We start from the raw sequence: 24,865 nt of genomic DNA, 5'->3' as shown, positions 1-24,865 counted from the left end.
CATGTTCAGGTAGCTAATGAGTATGGAGGATTGTGGCACTTATTACAAAAAAATTGGTATAAATTGCAATTTTCTGGTGAAGTGAGAATGTGAAATCATTTTAGAGTTGCAATTGATATTTGAGATTTTTATTTTATTTTTATTTCCTTTTTAGTTTTTTTCTAATATAGTTTGCAATAGAGATTCGTTTAGCTTTCTTTTTCTAGCTTGGCTTAGTCATTCTCCTTGCAGTGTCTTAGGTTTATTATTTTATTTTTTTAATGTTATTTGTTCTATGAATATTTTGTGATCTCTTCTTCTTCCCAGTCACATTATATGTCTTCAAAGTTCTGATTGTGAATTTGCATGGGGTTGCATGTGAGATGTAGAGAAGCTGCTGCACATGTATGCTACTTACATAATGGGAAGGAAAATATTTTGTTCAACAATTCATATATTGATTAATGCTGATTATATGTTTTCAAATTCACATACTAATAATTCAACAACATTGACCAACCATTGGATTTACAAGGAAGACTGTAAAGTAGGTGTGGGTAAGAAAAATATCATACAAATATACCCCTATCTTAATATCTACTCTTTGCGACCTGTGTTTTTGTTTTGGGATGAATGGCCTATACCTGGGCTGTGACCTGGCTCTCTGGCTTTGAGATCATCTAAGTTTCCCTCAAAAGTCCGGCTATTAACAGTTCTTGCTTTTGCTTCAGTATTGGTTTTGTTAGCTGCAGAGTGTCCAATGCTAGGACTATTTCCTGGTGTTGTAGATTGGAAATCATTGACAAATTTTGAACGTGAAGTGTCAGCAGAAAGATTACTGTTTGGTAGCGTTGGTGGGGAAGTTTCTTTCTTTATTACAACCCAAGAGTGACCTTTCTGTCCTTCCGTGATATGCTTCAAATTGATAGCTTGCCTTGCGTGATCTGGCTTTACCACTTCATGTTTGGAGGACATAAACTGTTCTTTCAGTTGCCTTCCTTCAGTTAATTGAACCTCGTGACAACCAATTACTGTGAGAGTGAAAGCACAGAAACATATATATTTGACAAAGGCCATAGAAGACAGCCTGCGAGTATGAATATTCTTTTTTATTTTATATGAGAGGTTCTTGAGGCGAAATGAAATACAAATTTTTTGGCTTGGAAAAAAAAAAAAAAAACAAGGTCAAAAGTGGAAAGGGTTTGGGGTTTACAACACAGTGATTTTGCTGAAGGCTTGTGAGCAGAATGGTTTGCATTTTTCACTTCTCTTAGTATTTATAGTCGTGGGTTTGTAATTCATGTGTTTTAAAAATCATTAGTTGGTGATATTAATAAAAATTTGGTTGGTTACAATCCTCTGGACTTTTTAGAATTAATTTTTATTGCTTAATTCTTCAGCTAGGTTTTATTGTAAGTGTATTGTTCCTTTTTCTATTGTATGCAGTTTTTCTTTTCATATTTTTATTTTTATTTTTATTTCCCACCACCAATTAAGATAGGACTCCTCAGTCCTCACTAGTACCCACTTGGTTGTGCTCTCCCTCTTTTCTTTAGTATATTGGTGGGCGGCTCATATGTAACCTCTGATTCATTGAAGTTGACAAACTAAATTCAAACACACCTTTAATATAGTTCAGGCACTATTTTGTATATAAAATTTCTCAAGTTGATGGCAAGCTCATTATAAGTTAGCTGCTCAGAAAGTTTAGATCTCACACTAATGACCATATATTGTCATGATATTTTGAACTATATGACATATTTGATGAGAGTCTGGTTTGATAAAATTTAGGAAAATCATAAGGGAACTTTGGCATATGCTATATAATGGTTTGGCCAAGATGTGGTTTTTAGTGCTAGCTCAATGTTCAGCTAAACTACTCTGTTTCCAGCACCTCTGTGATTCTAGAGTCCTGTTTTCTAACTAAGCAGGAATGTTATTTTTATTTCTATACTTTTGAAATTCATATGCTGTAAACCTGTAATTGGAGATTGTGGCATCATCCATTATATTTCTGGGTATTTTGTTCCCATTTTCTAATTCCCAGATTGGAGTAAAGAGATCAATTCATAACAACCGTTCACTTACTCTAATTGGTGCTTTCAATTAAAACCATGCTATTTTATAGCAAATTTTACATTTCTTTATGGCAGCTTTTGTAGCTGTCATCATTGTTGTTGCTCTTTTATTTCTCTATTTTTTATCTTTTTGGAATCAAATAATAGTATTGTGTTTTAGAAGTGGTAGCACCAAGACAGTGCACTGGTGCCTTGAGAAGTTTCTGATTGGTGGAAAATCTAGCACTAACATAAATAAGCTGGTATTAATGAATGGCTTAAGGAAGTGGCTGAAGCTCAACACTGGAACTTCTGCAAGTAATTTTGTGTCACTTTGACTTTACAATTACTTTTGAGTTTTCCAGTAAAAAGAAGCATCTGTTACAAACACTATGATCTGCCTTAGGATTTTTCCAAGCATTGATTACAACAAAGGTTTGCTTTGGTAGAACTTATGGTTATAGATTGTCACTATTGTATGATTATGGATTGTGAATAATTCATAATTTAAATAAGTTTAAAAATTTTGTACAATTCATAATCTTTGCCAAACATATAAACTTTAGGATATTTAACCTGTCTCAATATTCAAATTAAATAATCTTTTACGAAACACTATCAGTATTTATGAATCCTTACTTCTACTTATGTTAAGAAATTTTCTTTTTCTTTCTTATGGTTGTCCCATTTTGACGTGATCTATAAACTGATGACACCATGGCACACCTGCAATGCAATTAATGTTATGTGACCTGCATATAGTTACCATCGCAGCTAAGGGAGAGTATACAAAGGTGAGTCTGCTAGCTACTCCTATTTTAGTTATTATTGAAGGAACAAAGTAACAGTACTCACTATACATTTGCACCACTTACTTTCTACAAGTGCAGTGAAGACCATGGATTTTAAGTTCTTGCTGTTAAGATGCTGACATGGCAAAGGTTTGTCATTTTAGAAGCTCCTCTCTTGTTTCATTCTTTTTTCTGTGTGAGAAAATGTTACATTTATTTATTTGGTTGGTGGGCCAATGAGCAGCATAATAAAATGGTTTAGGACTCCCTTTGGTAGGATGCAAACTACTATTCTATTGGATGTTTGACCTCCAGCAATATTTTTAAATTCTCCTTCTCCAGTCACACATGATTACCTTTATCACTCTCCTTGACTATTAGCACTAACTGCAATTAAGAAGGTTTTTTTTGTGTGCTCGTGGAATAATCAATATCTTACTTTAGATGCATTAGGCACCGTAGAATTCCCATTTTTGAACTCTTGTCAGCCCTCTAAAAAGTGGATTATCTTGCATTTATTTCCCTAGAGTATGGAGTGAAAAGAGTTCTTACTCTATGAGTGCACAATAGTGGAAAAAAAAAAAAAAAAGACACAGTATTCCTCTATGGTTTCAACTACTTCTTCTGTTTCAGGAAGACAATCAAGAGGAAATGCCATGGATTTTGCTTTCTCTCCAATTCTATTGCCATTGATGCCATTACTCATGTGATTTTTTGCACGCTCAGGCTAGTGCAAGGTTCTTTACACATCTTTACTATAAAAAATATTATCATCACTGATTATCCTGTTTTAAAATATGTCATAAATTTGGAGGGTGGCAGATTGGGCTGTGGGTAGGGCCAAGTGAGTTGGTCAATGTAAACTTGAGGGTCCTTGGCACTTTTTCCTGTAACTTGAAGCATTCAAATTAAACTGTTGCTTTCCTTCAAAGTGCTTATTAGTTGTTGAAATCCCTCCTCAATACCTGTCTCTCCCTTCAAATGGAAATTAGCCAATTAGGGCAGTAGATTCTTCCAAAATGACATTTTAAACAGCCGGCTCCACAAGTTCAAGAAATTCTTCTAGGCACTGTCCCACCAAAGAATACAATATGAAAAACATAATAATAAAAGAAATCAGTTAGTTTTCTGCTGTGCTAGGCTATGGTGCCTGAGTGTGTTGGCAGCTTAAATTATTATCATAATAGAAATAAAAGAGTCGGCGAATCTTTTAATTTTTAAAGGTACTTGTTTTATATGGAGCATAGTAGTTATTTGCCTTTTTCTTTTTTGGTCTTTTATACTCTTTTTTATTCTTTTGTGGATTCAGGTTAGATGACTCATATTAGTTACTCTGGAGAAGGGGAGGGAAGACTGAATATGGTAGGAGGAGCTAGACCAATCAGGAGGTGGTGGTGGACTGCACTTGGTTATTGGTATCAGATTTCAAATTATTATTATTAGTATGAAGTTGAGAAGTTATTCATGATTGCTACTGCTTGAATATGACTAAGTACTAGAGTATTGACTATTGAGTGCAAACGTGACCTCGGCAAGTGCCTTGTATATGGGCATCATCCTTAAATCTTGTTTACCACTTTCAACTTTGTTTTTACAAGTTTTCTTTATTTGTTTCCATCAGTAAAGAAGACGCTTTGAAGACAAAATGAATACTCTTCATAAAGGCTATCATCTGATGAGATGAGAGAATTTTTGGGTAATATATGATGAATATGATTTGAGTGGAAATGTCTTGCATTCTCAAGTCATAAGATAAATACAAAAAATCCAAATTTAGAATAGTAAATATAGCATGCAATATTTGAGGAGTTTGATACCCCAATATTACAGCTAATCTAATCCTAGTTATGAAGAGAATGACCAATCCCAGGACTGTGACCAGGTGCTGTAGGTCTTAGGCCATCAACACGACCTGGAGGTGAGGAATGAGACACAGGTGCAGTTGGACTTGGTAGAGTTGGCGCTGTTGGTGCTACAGGAGCTGGCTCGTCATCAAATACTCTACTGCTTGTGCTGTTAACATCCGGTTTAGATATCTTTGTGTGAAGATGAAGTTTCGAGAATCCGTTTTTGCTCCCATGCCTCAAGTGTCTGGCTTCTGTAGATTGAATAAAATGGGGTAACGTGATTAGGAGCAAAAGGGCAGTAAGAACCAACTTTCTTTGAGCCATGATGAGCAAGGAGGATAAGGGGGGATGGAGAGAATATTCAGTTAGTTCTGGTCTTCTGGATGCTTGTATTCTCACACTCCCTCAAGTATTTATAGACAAAAATAAGCAACTTGAGGCTTGCCAGGTCCTAATTCTCTAAGATGCATGCAATACCTAAAAAATACAGGTGAAGTATCTTTTTCTTTTGTTACAATACTTGCATATAATATGTGTTAAAGCTGCAAGGGCAGTCTGTCTTGTTTCTCAGCCCTCTTTTAAAGTATGATAACCTTTTCCAGTGCGAAACAGGTAATGGAGATTTTTCTGTTCACTCAAGTCAATGAACGTGAAATGTGATAGGAGGTTACATACAGACCAAACTCGAGCCCTCAAGTTCCTCGTATGGGGGGTGGTTGTGCTATGCAGGTCAGAATAATAATATTATTATTTGTGAGCTTAAATTCTTTAATAGTATATAGGAAGAACTTGTGGGGACAAATTTAGATTTCCAAGCGCCCACCAGGCATTGCATCATGGAACCAAACATTGTTTTCAGGGTAAATGTTTATTTTTATGGCTTGCATGTACTTGCTATGCTCATAATCAATTCCTTGTTTTCAGTTGAGCGTAGTTACTTTCCAACTGGAGAATCTAAATTTATTCTGTGTACTTAGCTCAGTTAGCTGCCTTTTTTTAAAGTCCAGAGTCACCTTGGCACAAGGTGAACGACTCAAGGGGTTTTGAAAGGCTGGTCATCTAGTTCCAGCCTTGTACTTGCTACCTTTGTGCCACTAGAATACACACTCCTATAGTCCTATTATTTATTTATTTAAGTGAGTTTTCTGAACTGAACCTCTTTCTAACTGATTTACATCATTCTTGTGTTTAGGATTTTTTTTTTGGGTATATACTCTTCGAAAAGTACTTCGTGGCATGCTGAAAATGCACCCCGATTGATGATTACTCATAGGCTATGTTTGTCATACCTAGATGAAAAGCTAGTAGCTAATAAGCTAACTGATTTGAATTAAAGTATTTGGTAAAAGTAGTTATTGAATAAGTTGATAAGTGTAAAAAGATATAAACAAAAAAAAAAACAGAGACATTAGGATTTTGATTAATGAAGGGTAAATGATCTCAATATTATAAATTAATAAGGATAAAAAAGGAAAAAAAGTTAAAAGTGAATAGCTTATTTTGAAACGCTACTTGGGTAGTATTTCAAAATAAGCTATTATTTTAAGTTTCCCATGTTTTACCAAACAAAACTTATAATTTATTTGTAACTTGAAATAAACTACCAAACAAAACCATAACAAAAGATATCTTTGTGCCACAAGAAAACACATATACACAGTGTTATTTGTTTATTGAAATGCGATTTCTGAACTAAAACCTCTTTAACTTATTGCTTTCCTCTACTGTTTTAACAATTTTTTTTGGGTTCCCACAATTCCACGTGGTATTGTATATTCTCTTCGAAAGATACTTATTGGCATGCCGAAAATGCAGTGATTGATGATTAGTCGTAACTAAAGATATCTTCTGTTTATCAATCATTGATTAAAACATGTCTATACTTAATTACAGTACATGTTAACTTTTCTTACCAGGAAAATATGTAAGGTATGTATTGAGTTCTTGATGTACTTCATTTTAATTGGTGTCACATTAGGTGAAATAGTACAAAATTGAATGTAATTAGCTTTTCCAGTAGATTATCAGTGTGAGTGGGGGAAAGCCAACTTATCAAGTAGGAAGCTAATTTATAATTGATTAAGTACAAAACTGTGAATAGAAAGTAGGACAGACAGTCCTCACATCATAAGCAGCTGACCATTTTTCCTGAAGGATGTCCAAGCATATGTGATATGTTCCCATATGCATCAACGTTGGGATGAAAACAAGGTGTGTCGAATTTTACCTTGGGTGGTTTGAATGGAATACTCCCTCGGAAATGTCGGAGAAAGGTTGTATTCTGTTCCTTTGCTTGCCGTGATTGTGATTGTCCCTTTCCAGCGAAATATGTTGGCTAGCTTCCTCGGGGAAAGCTAATACTGCACAATCATCACTCGTCATCAGCTCAGATTGCAGCCTTCTGAGAACGAACAAATTGGGTGTTGATGGACTTACCAGACGGCACTGTCTGCTTTGTCGTTGCCATTGCTGGGTTGGGGTTGTTGCCTTGCCCCCCATTCTTCATTGTATTCACAGCTGCCAATGGTACTCTCCCTCTGTTTTTCTTCATTTGATTGTCTTCTATCTCTCTGTTTTTCTTCATTTGATTGTCTTCTCTCCCCTCTGTTTTTCTTCATTTGATTGTGTTTTAAAGGAGAATAGGATTCCAAAATGAATGAAATATAATACGAAATCTTTCCTATTTGATGTTCAATATTAGGAATTCAGTTCTGTTTTGTTTTCTATTTTTTGGTTCCCTTTTTTCATTAGGAAAACGTTAGTATTATTCCAAGTAGGAGTGGGGCTCAGATTCCTATTCCTAGTGGGATTGGTTAGTTCCAGTGTTCTTTATACAGTTTAACATATACAGATACACAGAAAATTAATCTTTCATTAATTGGGTTGGGAGTAGTGGTTATTTGACATTCTTGTGTATAAAATGAAATTTAATAACATGTCTCACTATAATAAGACTATTGTATATATAATGTCGAATGAAACTGTAGTTGAAACAAAATAAAACTATAGTTGTGCTGAAATGAAAGTGCAATGTATATAAAATAAAACTCAATATGTTATACAAACAAAGCTAATTACGCGACGCGAAACCAATGACGGCACCGTTTTGGACCATGGTCAACAGTAAAATTTGCCCATTAGTTTAGTATGGGCTTAATGGCTTCTTACTAAGTTTCTAAGTAGGTTTGAAAGAACTATCTCCTTCCCATTGATTTCATACAATAAAGAAGCATATTTACGGTATTCCGTATACAAAAAGAACAGAAAAAATAAATTAAAAAAAATAAAATAAAATTTACAATGATGTATGATACTAGGTGAGCATTCCTCTTTATGGAGATCTGCATAAGGTATTTTATGAATCCTAATGACTTAATTGAGTGGTATACAATTCACCCATCAGGCTATAGCAGTAAATTCTTAATATAGGATCAAACCTTAGATGACATAAGAATCACTAATTCTTTTGATTAATGGTGAGCAATAGGGTTGAAAAACACTGCATACAAACCTGGATCTCAAATCAATCAAAGATTAAGAAAACTAAGAACATTAGCTTAATTACTAATTACAGAAACAGTAACAGAACTTGACTTGATGCTGCTTAGATTACTTCCTTTTACATTTACTCAAATTCTCTATTCTAAGACCCCAATAATCTAAGGTGTTGGCAAGATCTATACCTGTTAAGTTTAGATATAAAGGCGGTTGAAGAATTCACACTTTTTGTTGACCAATGAAGCTGCGAGATTAGTAGTCAGTATAGAGGAAGCCTTCATAAACCGTTCCTTTCAATGCCATGTTAACATCATCCCAGTTCTTGATATGCTTCCATAGCGGTCCACTGTGTATCTTAACTTGCCGACTAGTCAAATGCATGTGTGGCAGTCTCAAGAACTTCAGGGCATCCATCATTTTCTGCAACGAAAGAAGGACAAATTAAATGAGAAATTAGAGAAGACTGAAATTCCTAGTGTTTAAAGGAGAGGAAAGTTAAAGCTTCTAGGATTTTCATATGCACGACAATGGATATGAAAAAATTATCTATAATTCGAGACTTGATCAATGAATGCAGAGATGCTTCTTACACTTTGGTTTCTGATAAGGTCTTCATAGTATAGAACGATATGGCGTGTGCTGCTGAAGTACTGCAGTGCTTCTCTGGCCATCACGTCCATTTGCTTTAATTCCATCATTAATGATGCAGTATTGATTACAGGCTTGTATTTTGCAAGGGTCTCAGCCTACAAGAAGCAGGTACGGGATCAAGATAGTATAGAAACAACTGATTTCTTTGAGAGAAAGAGAGAGAGACAGACAGACAGACAGACCTCCTCAGTTGAGTGAACATGAGACTTGTGTGTTCCATTCAAGAGTTTGGCATGTCGATCATACGAATTTGCAAGCAAGGAAACCATTCGGCGAAGTAGGTTTCTTCGGAAAAGAAATATCACAGAAACACCCTTTTCATTGAAGTAGTCAACAATTTCTCTTTGGTGTTCAATCACCCCCTGCATCAATCATGACAACACAGCTTAAACATCTTCTCAGCAAAACAACAATAGAGGTTTCTCGGGGGGCAACCCTAGCCAAGTTGGTCAAACTGTTGATTTAGTAACCACAAAAGGTTAAAAGTTTGACTCCCAACGGGAACAACCTATTAGCCTTCTTGGTTTGAGCCAGTCAGCTATGGACAACCTAGGCTGGCTTACCTCCTTTGTGATCCTTTGCCAGCTAGGGTCACAATGCAAGGTTTACCTAGTGCACAACCTCTGGTAGTGACTGCGGGTTTCCCTCGTCACCCAACAATAGAGGTTTTTCCATTAGTATTCCCCACTGCTACATGCCTACAATAGAGCACATTTGCTCCAGAAGTATGACTAATGGCAGGTCAAGAATACGAAAACGAATTAGTTTATATACGCTCATCTTCTAAACACCCTTTTCTATAAACTTTTGAAGACGACTTAAGTTCTCTGTAAGGTCAAAAAATTGAAATGTAAAAAATAACAGGCCTAGCAAGAATGACAACCTCCTTATAACAGGATTCCTGTTATTAGCTTGCTAACTATCAATAACTTTATAGTGTAAAGAGAATGAATCGTCAACTTTAAATTGTTCTAAAAGGCATAGCAATTTGCAAGGATTCTGTAAATATGACTAAAAACATAGAATGGTCATAAGGAATGCTTTCAATCTCTGGTTGCTATAGTAATTTGATATGCATTTCTGGCACAAGCAAAACTTAATAAAATGAATTCAACCGATTGATTGAACAGTTGCCGGATGCTGATAGGTCAAAACTAGGTAATATTTGATCAAATAGCTGCCTGTATATAACCTAGAAAGGAATAATTAGTGTTTTAATCTTATCTCAAAAAGTCGATTCTTTTTTTTTTCTCAGGAATTTCATCAATATTAGAATGGGAGTTCATAGAAAAAGGGAAAAAGAACAAACTTTGATTCAGCTAGAATGTCTTTTTTCTTTTGGCAGATGCCCAATGCAACGGCTTCATCAATTATATCTACAATTATTTGCTATAAATTCTTGTTGATAATGTGGTGGCCGGTGGGCTGGTAGAACAAGGTCAATGAAGCAGTTATTCCTATTTAATGCCGACTTTAGAGTGACTGAACAGGATAAAAAGAATACGATAACGAACTCAAGAGTCTGGAAAAGGTTACTAAGGATGCGATTTGTCAGCATAAAGCACAGATGTTTCAACTTTCGAGTGTTTATGTTTTTATATTACCTGGTTAAGCATCCATTTGAAGCCAACCGAGGCAGAACACTGATTCTTTGATGCGCTAGTAAACCAGTCGAGATTGTAAACTCTGTCCAGTGTCTCCACAATTGAAGAAAAATTCTCCCTCCTGTCTTTCACAGAGAATATTTCGCCATTTGAACTTACATTCACATGACTATTCAATAACGTCTCGAACCAACCACTCCCAGACCTTTGCATCGTCAAAATGGCAAAGAGCCGAACAGGGTTACAGGCACATTCAGCCCTGCCAAACACCAACAACAACACAACAATTCACAAATTCATAGTCATACAATCAAGACTGTAATAACTACACAACAAAACAATTAAACCAAGTTTCCGAAACACCCACCTGCTAAAAGTTCTTGGCTTCGGATAATGCAAGTAGGGAATCTGGGATCTATCTATGCCAAGGTCATGACAACCCCTTCCAATGACCTCAAGGTTCAAGAATTTATGTTGTTTGTCAGTGTTGGACTGGTTTACACATACACAGAAGATAAAAACACCACACACCATTGCTAAAACTACCAATCCCATCCTTAACAGTGGTGAAGATTTCTTGGGAGCTTTTATGATGATAGTTCCCTGCATTCCAATCCAAACAAACTATGTCACCAAAAGAACCCATCTGCTAAAACACAGTTCTCAACACATGCAGAAACTGTAAAAAAAAAAAAAAAAAAAAAAAAAAAAAAAAAAAAAAGCTTAAGATGACACTGAAACAATCAAACAAACAATAATGCTATCTGCTCAAATGGGTAGGGGATAGTCCTTTTTCTTTCTTGGGAGCAGGTATGGGAGTTTAACCACCACTGAAACTCAGATCAAGATTTTATAATCAGGAAAAACAGATTATTTTTTCAGCTAAACCCTTTGAATACACTTAAAGAATTTTATACCCATTTTGTTGCACCCAAAGAGTAAAGCAAATTTTGTCAAGGAATTTGCAATGTCAGCACAGATATTCAAGAAAACAAAGCTCCAAACCTCAAATAGTAAACCCAGAAAAGAAAAACGAAAAAAGAAGAGACCTTTGAGAGGAAACAGATTTGCTCCGCCATTGCAGCTAGCTAGATAGCTCCAAACAAGTGACGAAAACCCAGAAAGCCTCAAATCCTTTCACTATAAAACTGTATTATCGCCATTCCTTTTTATAGGATATTATTATAGTACAACAGCAACTGTCAGCTCCGGGCCTCAGACGACAACCCTCACTGTCGGGTGGTCGGATGAGTCAAACAACAATTGGACTTCACTATAGCTTCTCGGAGAGAAGAGAAGAGAAGAAGGAGCCTCGTTCTTGCAGTAAAATTCACTTTTCTTGAAATTTTTTTTTGTGGGTACTTCAGATTTGCTTTATTGTTTTTGAAGATCTTCGAGACGTGTAATGAATGGGTACGACAAGTGTTTATATATATACATACATGCGTGAGGTCTTTGGTTTCGTACTTTCGTACCTAAAATGTCTGTTTTTTTTCCTCTTTTCACCGCAAAATAGACTAAAGTAATAAACCAAACCAAAACGTTACCTAACAACCTTTGAACTCTGGAGGATTGATTTCATCAGCCAGCGTATTCATACACCCTAATCCGGTAATCCCCAATCTTATACGTAATTCAAATGTATAATATTGTCTTGAAATTACTTCTATTGCTCATTTTAACCCGCAATCAATGTAAGAAAAAAAAAAGGTTAAATTTTAATGTCTAACATAATAAATGCCCTATCAAGGGCGAATGTAGCATTTAGGGCCAAAAAAATAATGATCTTTTTAATTTTTAATAATAATTTTTGTAATGTTTGATAGATTTCGTTTAATTAATTTGTAATGTGATGGGACAAATGATACTCTCACTAAATAGTTGTTCTAAACAAATTAATAAATATCAATGATCTTAGTACCAATTATAAAGTCACATCATTTGTGGCGTGATTTCGTCAAATGATTTATAACATCCTTAGTAGTGAGGATTTTTTTTTTTCAAACTGTTATTGTAAAGTGGGAGAGAAAAGGAGGAGAAGGAGGGAAAGTAGAATGCGTCCAACAGGCGTTGTTCTGCGCACCCGCCAACTTGCCTTCTCCCTTTTTTCTTTTTCTTTTTTTTGGTTTTTTGTTGTGAGATTAAAAAAAAAATTAAAAACTATATTTTGCCAGAGTTACCTAAAATTCCCTCCCATCTCCTCTTACCTTCACATCACCTAAAACCCACACCCACTCACACACACACAAAAAACACTATTAACAAAAACACTAAAAAAAATGTATTATGGATGATGCTCTTTAAAGAAATCATCTAGGGAATTAAGGGGGAGAGCGTTATAACACTAACTATAAGCCATATTAATCTAAATAATTTAAAATTGTATCCACTAGATTAGACTCGATAAAAAAGAAAGATTTTTTTTTTGTTTTTTTTTTTTGTTTGTTTTGATGGGATGTTGTGTATAAAGAAGAAAGATTAAAGCATAAGACTGATAAGAGTGTTGTGTCTAAATCAAGGTATATAACCAATCAAGGAACAAAAAGTCATATTGTAAAACTAAAATTCTTGTTCAATAAAAAATTATGGTTTTATTTATTTATTATGTGGTTTAGGTTCATGAATGTAACTTCACAAAATTGAAACTTTTATTAATGCAGCAGGTAGTTGAGGTAAGAATGCAGCATGCCCAAGTCACTGAAGCACCTAAGCAACCCAGGCGTATAAAATGTAAAAATAAATAATCAATTTTAGAAGAAATCGTTTTTATTATTTAATATAATAAAATATTTGTACTCTTATTTTTAAAATGAGACATTAAAATAAGATGTGAAATCAATGAAAGACTTGAATGAAATGACATGAGTCACATCCAACATAATCAGATGTATCAAAATTAAGTTTTTAAAGTGCATAAGTGCTTTGTTACTCTTTAAGATTTTACTGAGTTTCAACATTGTTAAGGTCTTAGTACACTTTGATTGAGAAAATTGAGAAATTTTTTATTATATTATAATCATAGGAACACTAAATTTCAGGCGTGTTCAAAGGGTAACGCCCGGCGACACCAAGCACAAGACTTTGACTATTGTCTATAAGTCTATCCACTTACACAGTTACACTGTATTATATATATAGGCAATGTGGAATTTGTTGTGAATTGTGACCCCATCAATACAATCACAAAACTATTGTGAGATATTGAAATCTGGTCCCTGGGTTCACCACTATCATTAAATTAATTAACAAAGATCGTTTGAATTACACTCATATAAAGTCCGTTACTATTTAAATTTATACCTAACACATTGTACTCAATTGACACTTCAATGAAAAATTATATTGAACAGATATTACATTGTAATTGAGACAATAATATTAAAAAAATACTAAAATAATTAAATTACACACTTATTATTTATATATCATATTTTCAACTATATAACAACCCAAAAAATGCTGTAGGTCATCTAATTATTTCAAACATATATATTTGCTCTCTGTGACACTGACTTCTGTATTTATTAAAAAAGACATAAAACGTAACGTGGGAAGAGCAGTGCATGATTCAACATTTCACCAAATGTTGGTTTGCCCCTTGCTATTCCTGGATTGCCTAGTCAGCACAATCAAGTGTGGAAAGCCAAAAGAATTGGAACAATTATGTAATTTGTTATTTATATTTATTTGTTATCATAACCATTTGCTTAAAATTCAAGAATCCATTCATTTATTAGTGTGTTGGGCCAGAGAGTCTGAGACTGCAAGACCAAAAAGCACCCCTCTATTATTGTAGGAATAATAATGCTAGTGTCTAGTGGCATAAAATAAAGTGAGCTTTAATTAGTAGTCACTAGTCAGGCATGGAGATTCCATTGCTATTCTTAACTAATCGTTATGACGTATGAACCATAATTTATATTATGGTCGGTCATTATTTCAGCTGCCATGTGAGTTTAACAACTTCACGGGAATTCGAACCCATAATCTCCTATTTAGGAGAGTTGCTCCGTGCCATCAGACCACAAGGTCATTGGCAGTAAGATCAGTGACTCTTTATGCTTCAATGAGTTGAGAAAATTTATATGAACAGATACTACATTATAATAAAATAAAAATAAAAATAAAACAAAACAAAACAAAAAACCTCATACCTAATCTAATTGGGCTGAACAGTTTTAAGAGGAGGCACATCACATATGTAAGGAAGAAATATAGCAAACAGGAAACCAAGAAAATTTTCATATTAACAGATATTGCATCTTATTCCTCTGTAAAAGCATTAAGCAACAATACTACCTAGAATTTCGGCTGACCCATTGGTACAGAGCTGCTGATTTGGTACAAGTACTCCAATTAGCCAAGGCATCTACTTTCACTTCCATCTTCAACAAGCAGCGTGTGAAATTGTAATTGAAAAAAGACCAAAGAATTTTAGAATCTATGGTACAATACAATCAAGTGAAAAAATTAAAGAATATTCGATTTTTGCAACAATCTACAGATCATGCAAATATCTGCTGAATCACCATCTCTGCATTTCCATTGTACTGGGCAAGGAGATGAATTGCATCCGCCCTTGGCAAAGCAAGAAATTCCTGCACATGTGGTTAGCATGTCGGTCAAGACTAAACCGGGATTCCTTCAACCAGGCCTCCACCCACCCACGCACGCCAGTGCACATGCATAGAACAAAATACACACACACACACACACACACACACACACACACACACACACACAACCAAATAGGTACACAGTCAAGGGAATACTATAGTTGGAGTATAACATTACAGTATTACACAAAGTGAAAATGAACTTATCAACATATGAGACTGACAATTTTTCATCTCATCAAACAGTAATCAACTAAACTTCAAATCTCACTGATTCTTTTATAGCTTGCCATGGACGATATAGATGTAACAATGCCAATTTTAGCTTCCTTAAGGAATTCCATCCAAAGGCCATGAAGAGTAAGGTTACAAAAAGTAACTTCCAATTCCCATGCTAAATGGAAAAGGGAAAACAAACACTCATCTACAACATGTTGAAACACTCCACCCCTAATTTCCAATCACAGTCTCTCTTGTGCTTAACATATGTATTTAATAATGGAACTTCATTGGAGATTATTTATCAGATTGGTAAAATGCTTAGCGAGAGAATTGCTGTGGCTAGACTGCCCAACTATTCTCAGCAACAGTTATAGTCCATGGGAAGAAACCACTGGAATCCTTGCCACTGGTACCATATTTGTAGCCAGTACACAGAGGCAATGACAAGCACTGGTCTGACTGTTGCTCGTGCTGGTGGTTTCACAATCTAATGCTGTTGCTCTCTTGTCTACTCAACCAGAATGGTGCTTTCCCAGAAAGGTTCGTACTCTGTTTGAAGGAGAAGATGATGAACAGGCAACCACAGAAATGGCTATAATTAAGCTTCCCCAACCCACAGAACAGGCAACCACGGATGGAATTGCAAACCAAAATTGGAACCTTACGGGTTCTGGTTCCAAACCGGAACCATCCTTGCAGACTTGCAGTTCCAGTTCAGTTCTGGTTTGCACAGTACTTGGTTTGGTTCGAACCAGCAAACCAGACAGTGTTCATGCCTAGCTGTAATCCTTTCACTACAGGCCTACAGATATAACAGTAACCATTGTGCCAGATTTCCTAAATTATTAGAAGGGGTTATAATATTTTAGAAAATAAAATAGTAACCATTGGAAAATACTCTTTCAAAATCGCTCTTCATGGTCTTTGGACAGAATTCCTAACTAAAATTGGCACTGTTACAACAGTCATGCATTAAATCTAGTTGGTTTTCAAGTCATAGACCAAAAGTGGAAATCCCATTATACTTGAGGGACCAAAATAGGACAAAGCTCCATCAATTAATCATAATAGCATCCTCATGAACACATATCTGAAACTTTTCTGGGAAAAAGCATCCAAATAATTTAGTAAGACTCACCATAACTTTGAGTATTGCTGTTTCATCACATTCCATATCCCTGGCAGATGATTGTACTGGACTGCTACCATCTTCCTGCATCCTGTTACTCGAGGACGCAGTAAATTGAGACGATCCATGAGTGCCCATGTCAACATCTGACTTAGAAGCAGCAGCAAAAAGCGAGTGACCGCTAATATCTTTAAGCGAATCAATCTTTAGAAGACCTTCAAACCGATCTTTACACATTTGAAGTTTGAACCACTCATTGTGTGTGTAGAGTGTAGCTTTCAAAATCTTCATAAGCTGGGGCTGTTCAATACCAAGCCTCTTGCTAGTAGCAACCTTCAAACAATCAAATTTACATGTTTTAGAACATAATAGCAATACAAAGCACTCAGTAATATCAAAATATCCCATACTGCTATAGCACTCTGGTATAAATTGATAGTTAGGTATTAAAGATGAAATAAACAATTCCTTCTTATATCATTCCTATCGCTTAATACTCTACCGTATGTTTGTGTTTAACCTGTCAAACCATTTCAATCCATTTTATCAAAATGGATCCCCTATAGAGGCCACTTCCACTGTGCTTTGAACAGAATCATTTCTAATTTAATCCTTTGTGTTCTCACACATCCATCTTAGCATTTGCAACTAGAGTATGGCCATATAATGGAATCATACACTAATAAGTAATGCAAAATAAAATCATCATATTATAGAATCACCATCACAATAAATTGGAATTGAGTCATTGACAATTCAATATGTTAGCAATCATTCTTAGCAGCAATAGTGGCTCAATCCAAATGACAATTGGAATCAAATTCTTGAAGACTCTCAATGACTCAATTGTCAACTATGGATTGAAGTATTGAACAAAAACATAACAGGATATTTTAATTAATAAACTCTCCCATTTGTCCTACCTGTAGTGACGTTGCAAGAGCATGCAATGGCAAGCTTTCACTAAGTGCCACTTCATTAGGTTTCAGCAATGTCAACAAAGTCTCCTTTAAAGGCTTCAACAACTGAGCATTACTAGATGCCAAAGGACCCAAATATGAGCAGGCTACTTTTAGCGCACCAGAGTGATCACCAGAGCTGACAAGCTTCAAAAATTCAACCTGCAACCAATATAACAATCAGTATGCCACTCCCTTTTAAGATCAAACAAGCCAGAGCAGTTTATGATTACCTTAACGTCTTAATTTGTCATTGGGAGGAGGGAAGAGAAGCAAATGAGGTTTCTGTTTTCTTTTCCTCCTTCCTATATGGAGATTGAATGGATCTCTCTCTCTCTCTCTCTCTCTCTATATATATATATATATGTGTGTGTGTGTGTGTGTGTATGTATGTGTGTGTATATATATATATACACACACACACACATAGGGATGCAATCCAATGAGAACCCCCTCCCCACGAGTCCATGAGAACTAATCTCATCCATTTGAAAAATAGATCTATGGATGAGATTAATTGGGGGGATTAAAAACGGGCGTGTGCATATTAAGCACGTTCCTATGTTGCACACAACACATGCTTAATATATGCACATCATAATGCCTAATATGCATACACGCGTTTTTAATCCCTCCAATTAACCTCCTCCATACATCTATGTTTTTAATGGATGAGATTGGTTCTCAAGGAATCATGGGAAGGTTAGTTCTCATATGATCACAATCATATATACATATATATATATATATATATAATCTGTTTGCATGAATAAATGTTTACTTCCCTCCGTTTCCCTACTTTCTGAAAAATGTTTTAAGGCAACACTAACCTGCTTAAGCTGAAAAAGCAAACTTGGGTTCTGTGCAAAAAAATTTGGGTCTATTGCACTAATTTCTTCAAACACCTCTGCAGCCATTCCTTTGCTTGCTAGCTCCTTGATACCAAGTAATGTCTCATATTCGTCTTCTCTACTGCATGCAATGTTTACTGAGGCCAACTTTTGAGAAGCCTGCAAAATGAAGTACCAATAGAGAGTTCATTTTGAAGACAATTAGAAACAAAAGTACAAAACACATGCCTGACATGTTATCATTCAGCACACTTGTGCTGGCAATCAGGGTGATAGAAGTTACCTCTTCTCTGCCTCTTTCAACTGTAGCTTCTGACGTATACTCTAGTTTCTGATCTCTGCCCCTCCACCGCTTACGTTTATTCCTTTCAGCAATTCTATGACTTCTATTTTTCTGAACTTTTCCAACCAGATGTGTTCCACTGGTGCTGCAGTCTTCATGGTTATTGGTCTCACAAAGGAACCGCTCTTCCACATCAGTACTTTGCATACTCACAGTGTCAATACTGCTATTCGGTGAGGCTTCCATATGAACGTCAGTAAGAGAAGCCTCACCATCCGAAAGTTTGCTGTTTCCATTCCCAACTTCAAGGCAAGAGTTCTGCGGTAAACATCCAGATTCTGATTGATCATCATTTATAGCTCTAACAGTACCCTGAATTCCTGATGCCGGAGAAAATACCAAATAAGAATTAGTAAATGCATATAGAAAGGTTAAGAAAAATTTAAGAAAATGAAGAAGGATTTACCAGATGGTGATGCAACACTAAAGTCCACGAAACCCCTATAAATGCAATACTCATGGACAAGCTCATCAAGCACAGAAACATTCATTCCCATACGGCACAACTCATTCTGCAACAGCAAGTTAAAGGTTTCAGAAAATATGCACATAAAATATTCATTACACATAGTCACGTTACCCTATTCTGGGTACTACCTAGTTAGCTAATCAAGATTTTAATACATTGAGAATTTGTACATGTAATACTTAACTGACAAAGCAGAAAATTTACAAGAATTAAAGAATGTCACATATAATGTTGTACACACCTGAAATGCTTGGAATAAATCACCCTTAGCAAACCTCAGGCTGTCAACTGATCCTTGCCTTGTAAGCTCTACAGCATGAGCAAGAGCTTGTATATCAACCTAATTTCAGAATGAAACATGTTTAATGAAATGAACATTTTTCTTCTTGATGAGGTGGTGGTTGGGTGGGGGGTAGATATGTTTAAGGGGTCTCTAACATATTTTCAAGGTGATGTGAATATATTCTGCTAGTAATACACTATCATGATATTCAAAATATTTTACCTCGTCAAATGGAGGTGCTTCATATAGACTTTCTATTGGTGTTGCAGGGGGGTCTCGATCCTCAAGAAGCAATCTCTCAGTAAGATCTGATATGGGTGACAAAACTCCTTGCCGAGAGCAAAAATTCTTATGTATGCTGCAGGTTGTACAACATAATTAAGTAAAATGGCACAAAGCATTTACCTTTGTGATAACTTTACTTCTTAATTGATAAGATAAAAGCATGAAAATGATCTCAAGATGTATGCCAGTATGTGGTATAAAAGCATATCTGATCATCTGATGAATGAAATGAACATAAGTGTATGCACTGTATATCTGAGAATCAGAGTCACCTTATCAAGTATCTCAGTGTCATTGCAAACAGTGGGTCATATGCGTGTAAATGCGCTCTCAATATTGAGGAAAGCAGGCCAGCAATCTCAAACCTCCTCTTTTCTGACCACTAAAGGAAAAGGAGTTATCAACTATGCAATTTTAGAGAATAACATGTAGGTACTGCTATAATAGATTAATAGCAAGTACCAAAAACTCTTCTAATCTAATACCTTATAGCTCCACTTTTTTTTGCAATGAGAAAGGGTAACAGGAAAAAAAAAAAAAAAACACTAAATAAATCCCATGCTACTCTAAATACTAGGTAAACATAAATAAGTGACAGAGCTCACAAGAAGGCAATTACCACTCACCTCATTTGCCACAGGAGAATTACGATCACTTCTAGCATAAATAAGTGCAAGAAGAACATGCTTAAATTCCTCGTATGCTTCCTTCAAAACCAGAAATAAACACTAATCAGGACCCAGGTACACAACTTCTTATTCTCAAAGTTCTTAGAACAACCAAATGTTTCTAATGTTCCCAAAACTATTAGCTCTGGTTTCATGCTGAGTGGAACACAAAATGAACTTTCGTGGCCCCCAGTTTTAATTGGCAGTTCATGACATGGGCACATGGCAAGTTTCTATGGGAGAAAGCTGACACACAGATCTCTGTGTGTTTGTGTTCTGGGCAATATCATTGATACTGGGCTAGTTTGAAAGGGACCCCAGTTCAATGAATGTTTCCAGCCCAAGGACAATTGCTCATTGCTACCAAATTGCAATTAGATTAGAAAGCTGAAAATAATATGCTTTAAACTTTAAAGCAGTATGTTTTTACGCACTTAATTCAGAACCCTAAACCTGACAGCGAAAACATACACCATTAATGAGTATGCAGTTATGCACTTTTTGTACCCGTGGAAATAGATGACATCCAACTTTTTTTAAGTGAAAAGTGTAGCAAAGCAACAAGGCACTGCCTCACTTTAAAGTGCAAAGTGAAGCATTGGACATCAAAGTTAAGGAAGTTTTATGATTGAAAATGATATGGTTCAATAATATTACAACCGAAATCATCATTTTATCATAAAATTTTCATTTTATTGGGACAAAACTAAACGGCTTACATATAATCATGTTTTTAGAATAAAAAAAGAGAAGTCAACATACAGGGTAAGCATCCAATGCACAAGGAGCTAGAGATGTTCGCAGGCAATCAATAGCAGATTCTCGATCCTCATCAGTGCCTTTTCTTAAAAGCTCAATAAATTTCTGTTCAAGCCATGAATATATCCACTCAGTTCACTGTTAACAGAAAACTTAAATCACAGTGAGGACAGATAAAAATAAGGAAACTCTTCAAATCCTATTCCACGAAAGACCTCACCAAAATTGAATTCCCAGGGTAAAACTTAAAAGCCACCTATACAAAACAGACATTTCCAACACCCATACCTCTTGAATCTTGATTTCTTCTAACTTCAGTACATACTGAAACTATCCTCATTCATCAATTCCCCACTCTCCCCTCCACCAAAGCAGAAACATAAGCAACTTAACTAAGGAAAAATCTAATCCGGTAAGCGGTCCCCTATCCCGACTAAAAAAACTTTTACATTCATTGAGCATTTTGAATCAAACGGAATTCCAAAACAAACAGAAATACAAAACTCAATATCTTTTTCCTTCCGCGATATTTGTAGCACACAAAGAGGAGGTGCAGACAAATTACCTGCTTCTGTAAGCGGAAAAGAAGACGGTGATCATCAAGAACGGAGGGCGCATGGAGGCGCAGGAGATCCATGGCAGCATCTACCTCTCCGGCCTCGAGACAACGTCTAATCTGTCGGATAAGTAGGCGCAAGTGGAAGGAGGAGGAAGACGGCGTGGAAGGAGAGGGAGACGGAGGCGAAGACGGAGAGGCAGAATCATCGATTAGGTTTTCAGATTTGGCGAAATCGAAAATCAGAGTGTCGAGTGCTTCCCAATTCACGGGCATGGAATCCATGACGACGAGGTCGAATTATTGGGCGTGACGTGTAGGGAGAATGCCCCGTAGGCGTCAGGACAGAGAGGCTTGGCTTTGTCGATGATGGAAGAAGGAAGTTGAAATGTTGAATTCGCTGGAAGAAATGAAGAAGAGAAAGGCGGCGTGCGTAAGCCGTAAGTAAAACTGGATTCAATTCAAGATTTCAAGGTTAAATACTGCCACGTGTTTTACATTTATCCAGTGAATATCTCCTTTTTTTTCCTTGGGTGCAAAAAACTCTGGTCCGCCTAGCTTAATTAATTTGACCGATCACCTTATAATTTTTTATAAAATATAATATAAAGGGATGAAAATTTATTGTGCTGACAAGATGATTTGTGATTTATATCTTCAAGTGATACAAAAATTATCGTATAGATAGCTCAACTGGTCACAATAGTGAAATTTAGAAAAAAAGTCAGAGATTGAGTCTCACCAGCGACCTCAATTGAATTACCAGAAAGATGCTTTGTCAGTGCGTGGGAAAAATGTTGTTTTACTTAGGCCACCTAAATAAACTACAAATTATAAAAATATAGATTAGACGAACCCTACAACATTTGTATCTTTTTTTATATAAAAGACTTAATTCATTAAATCACTTACACTCGTATCTAGTAAACTTCTAAAGTAATTCATTTGAGGGTAGTAAAAAATGTGTAGATTAATAGGCCATAGGTTGACGATCATGTATTATAACTAGTTTGTTCGTACACTTATTTATGCCTGTGATCGAGAAAGAAATTAATGGAGGCCATGCTTTAAAATACATTATTGTAATAATTTAACTTTTGACCATGGCCTTGTTTGGTTAATGGCGTTTTGACCAGATTTTAGCGGATTTGACTATTTTAGTGGTTTGACCTGATCAAAACGCTAAAAATAATGTTTGGTTAACAGCGGATTCAATTGGCGGTTTGGAGGCAAACCGCCAACTTTACAAACGCTGCAAATTGCAGCGTTTGGCGTTGGCGGTTGCAAATTGTCATAAATTTTCCGTAATGGCCCTCCCAAAATTGAGCATGAGGCTCCTCTTTTAAGGGAGTCTCATGCTCCATTTATATTTTTTTTTACTTTTTCTTTTTTATTATATTATTATTATAATATAACAAAATTATAAATATTAATAATAAATTATTATTTACAAGGTAATTAGATAAAATATTATATAATTTTATGTTATTTGTGTAATATTTATGTTATTTATTTAATTTACATTTCTAAATAAAAATTATTATATAATTAATAATTAATGAATTATTTTATAAAATATATGCATGTCCTTATAGGTCTTTTTACATCTCAACCGCTAATAGTAGCAGCTAACTTTACCAAACATTATTTTACAAACAGCTAATATAATCCGCCAGTCAAACTCGCTGACACAATCCGCTATTTGTTATCCGCTAACACAGTCCGATACCGCTAACCGCTGATAACCAAACAAGCCCCATGTTTGGTGTTATTTTAGAATAATTTTACTATGATATAATTAATAATAAAATACTAATTGATCTTATCCGCTAACACAGTCCGATACCGCTAACGCTGATAACCAAACAAGCCCCATGTTTGGTGTTATTTTAAAATAATTTTACTATGATATAATTAATAATAAAATAGTTATTTTAAAATAATTTTACTATGATATAATTAATAATAAAATACTAATTGCTCTGTTTTTTTGAATACTACTGACTCTATTAGAATGCAGTATCTGTTCATAACTACTTAGACTCGAACCCACCACCTCTTATATAAAGAGAAGGGTTTGATACCACCGGACTACAAGATCCTTGGCAAATACTAATTGATCTTAATTCTTAAATTGTTGTATAACTGTACAAGCAAAATTCAAGATAGACACATTATCATGTGCATTAGAGTTTAAACTTTAAACAAAGTATTTTCTTAGCATCACTGGAATTCAAGTTATTATCAACCTGATCTCCGGTAATAAATAAAGGATTATTGTAAACAATTGCGTTACATTCATATACTCCACCGAAAAGATAAAATAAATTAATTAATGATAGACACAAAACTCAAAATCAGAGTGGCGTAATGAAAGCGTGGTGGGCCCATAACCCACAGGTCCCAAGATTGAAACTTGGCTCTGATATGAGTGGCTTCTGATATTTTTTAAATACTTCTTTCTGTATTTGATATGGATATCATTTTGACTACCAAAATATCAATAAGGGATGTAGCTCAAATGGTAGAGTGCTCGCTTTGCATGCGAGAGGCACGAGGTTCGATCCCTTGTATCTCCACCTTGTTTATAAATCCGAACTAAGATCCTATTCAGTCTTTTTGTTAACAACAAAATTCGATCACGTCAATCAGATATATATATTCGTTTTTTTTTTTTAAAAATCAATTTTAAAGTTGATAGTTTAAATTAGAGGATAAGGGTTTGTATGCATATAGATAGAAAGCATATCTTATTACACATTCAAATATAAATAAGTTTGAAGTAGGAAAAGTGTGATGCGTGATTGATTTTTTGGGTTGGAAAAATATAGAACATATACTACTTTATAAAGAATTATGAGAGTTTTTTAGTAAAATATGCTGAGTTTAAAATAATACGGAGTAATTTATTTTGAAACGTTACCATGTAACATTTCAAAATAAGTCCCTAGCTTTTAATTTTTTTAATCTTAATTAATTTACAAAAATAACATCATCTACCCTTCATTTGTCAAAAATTCAAAATCTTAATATCTTAATTTATATTTTTATGTCATTTTACACATATCAGCTACTAACTTTCAACTTTAATTTCAGTTAGCTTTTAAGTTAGCTGTCTCAAACAAAGCCAATAATATAAACTAGTGCAAAGTAGTAAATGAGATATAAGATGGCCTAAAGTGTATTGCAAGCTTAGGTCGACTAGTTCAATTGGCCGTAGACATATATAAATTGTTGAGTTAATACCTCCCATGGTCCTCCGAGTATTAGCGATTTACCTGGTCCCTCGTCTTTA

The 24,865-nt window shown here is 35.2% G+C and overlaps 3 protein-coding genes across 4 annotated transcripts; all 3 read right to left on the bottom strand.

The window, feature by feature from the left end:
- Positions 1 to 576: 576 nt before the first annotated feature.
- On the bottom strand, positions 577 to 5,001 carry LOC115998847 (precursor of CEP9-like). The gene is made up of 2 exons (XM_031238508.1): positions 4,692 to 5,001; positions 577 to 1,010 (listed from the first exon to the last, which is right to left on the bottom strand). Exons 1-2 carry the CDS (start codon positions 4,999 to 5,001, stop codon positions 577 to 579), a joined length of 744 nt encoding a protein of 247 aa, XP_031094368.1.
- Positions 5,002 to 6,729: 1,728 nt separating this feature from the next.
- On the bottom strand, positions 6,730 to 11,820 carry LOC115998070 (nodulation protein H-like). 2 transcript variants are annotated; one of them, XR_004093832.1, is made up of 8 exons: positions 11,480 to 11,820; positions 10,798 to 11,033; positions 10,431 to 10,689; positions 9,009 to 9,188; positions 8,766 to 8,921; positions 8,361 to 8,595; positions 7,114 to 7,289; positions 6,730 to 7,037 (listed from the first exon to the last, which is right to left on the bottom strand). XR_004093832.1 is itself a non-coding variant. In XM_031237540.1 (6 exons), exons 1-6 carry the CDS (start codon positions 11,507 to 11,509, stop codon positions 8,428 to 8,430), a joined length of 1,029 nt encoding a protein of 342 aa, XP_031093400.1. In that variant the 5' UTR covers positions 11,510 to 11,820; the 3' UTR covers positions 8,121 to 8,427. The 2 variants fall into 2 exon arrangements, 1 of the variants encoding a protein (XP_031093400.1); XM_031237540.1 differs by lacking the exons at positions 6,730 to 7,037; positions 7,114 to 7,289 and having other exon boundaries at positions 8,121 to 8,595.
- A 2,825-nt stretch (positions 11,821 to 14,645) lies between these two features.
- Positions 14,646 to 22,009, bottom strand: LOC115999808. Its single transcript, XM_031239726.1, has 12 exons — positions 21,580 to 22,009; positions 21,018 to 21,119; positions 20,214 to 20,294; positions 19,860 to 19,969; positions 19,525 to 19,660; positions 19,261 to 19,359; positions 18,957 to 19,062; positions 18,491 to 18,870; positions 18,187 to 18,366; positions 17,321 to 17,518; positions 16,407 to 16,730; positions 14,646 to 15,028 (listed from the first exon to the last, which is right to left on the bottom strand). The coding sequence occupies exons 1-12, from the start codon at positions 21,853 to 21,855 to the stop codon at positions 14,936 to 14,938; spliced, it is 2,085 nt and encodes a 694-aa protein (XP_031095586.1). The 5' UTR covers positions 21,856 to 22,009; the 3' UTR covers positions 14,646 to 14,935.
- Between the last annotated feature and the right edge of the window lie 2,856 nt (positions 22,010 to 24,865).

Source organism: Ipomoea triloba, chromosome 12 (genome assembly GCF_003576645.1).
Source record: "Ipomoea triloba cultivar NCNSP0323 chromosome 12, ASM357664v1".
In the NCBI taxonomy this organism is placed as follows: Eukaryota; Viridiplantae; Streptophyta; class Magnoliopsida; order Solanales; family Convolvulaceae; genus Ipomoea; species Ipomoea triloba.
Note: the sequence above shows the minus strand (reverse complement) of the source record. Positions and strands in the feature narration are given on the sequence as shown.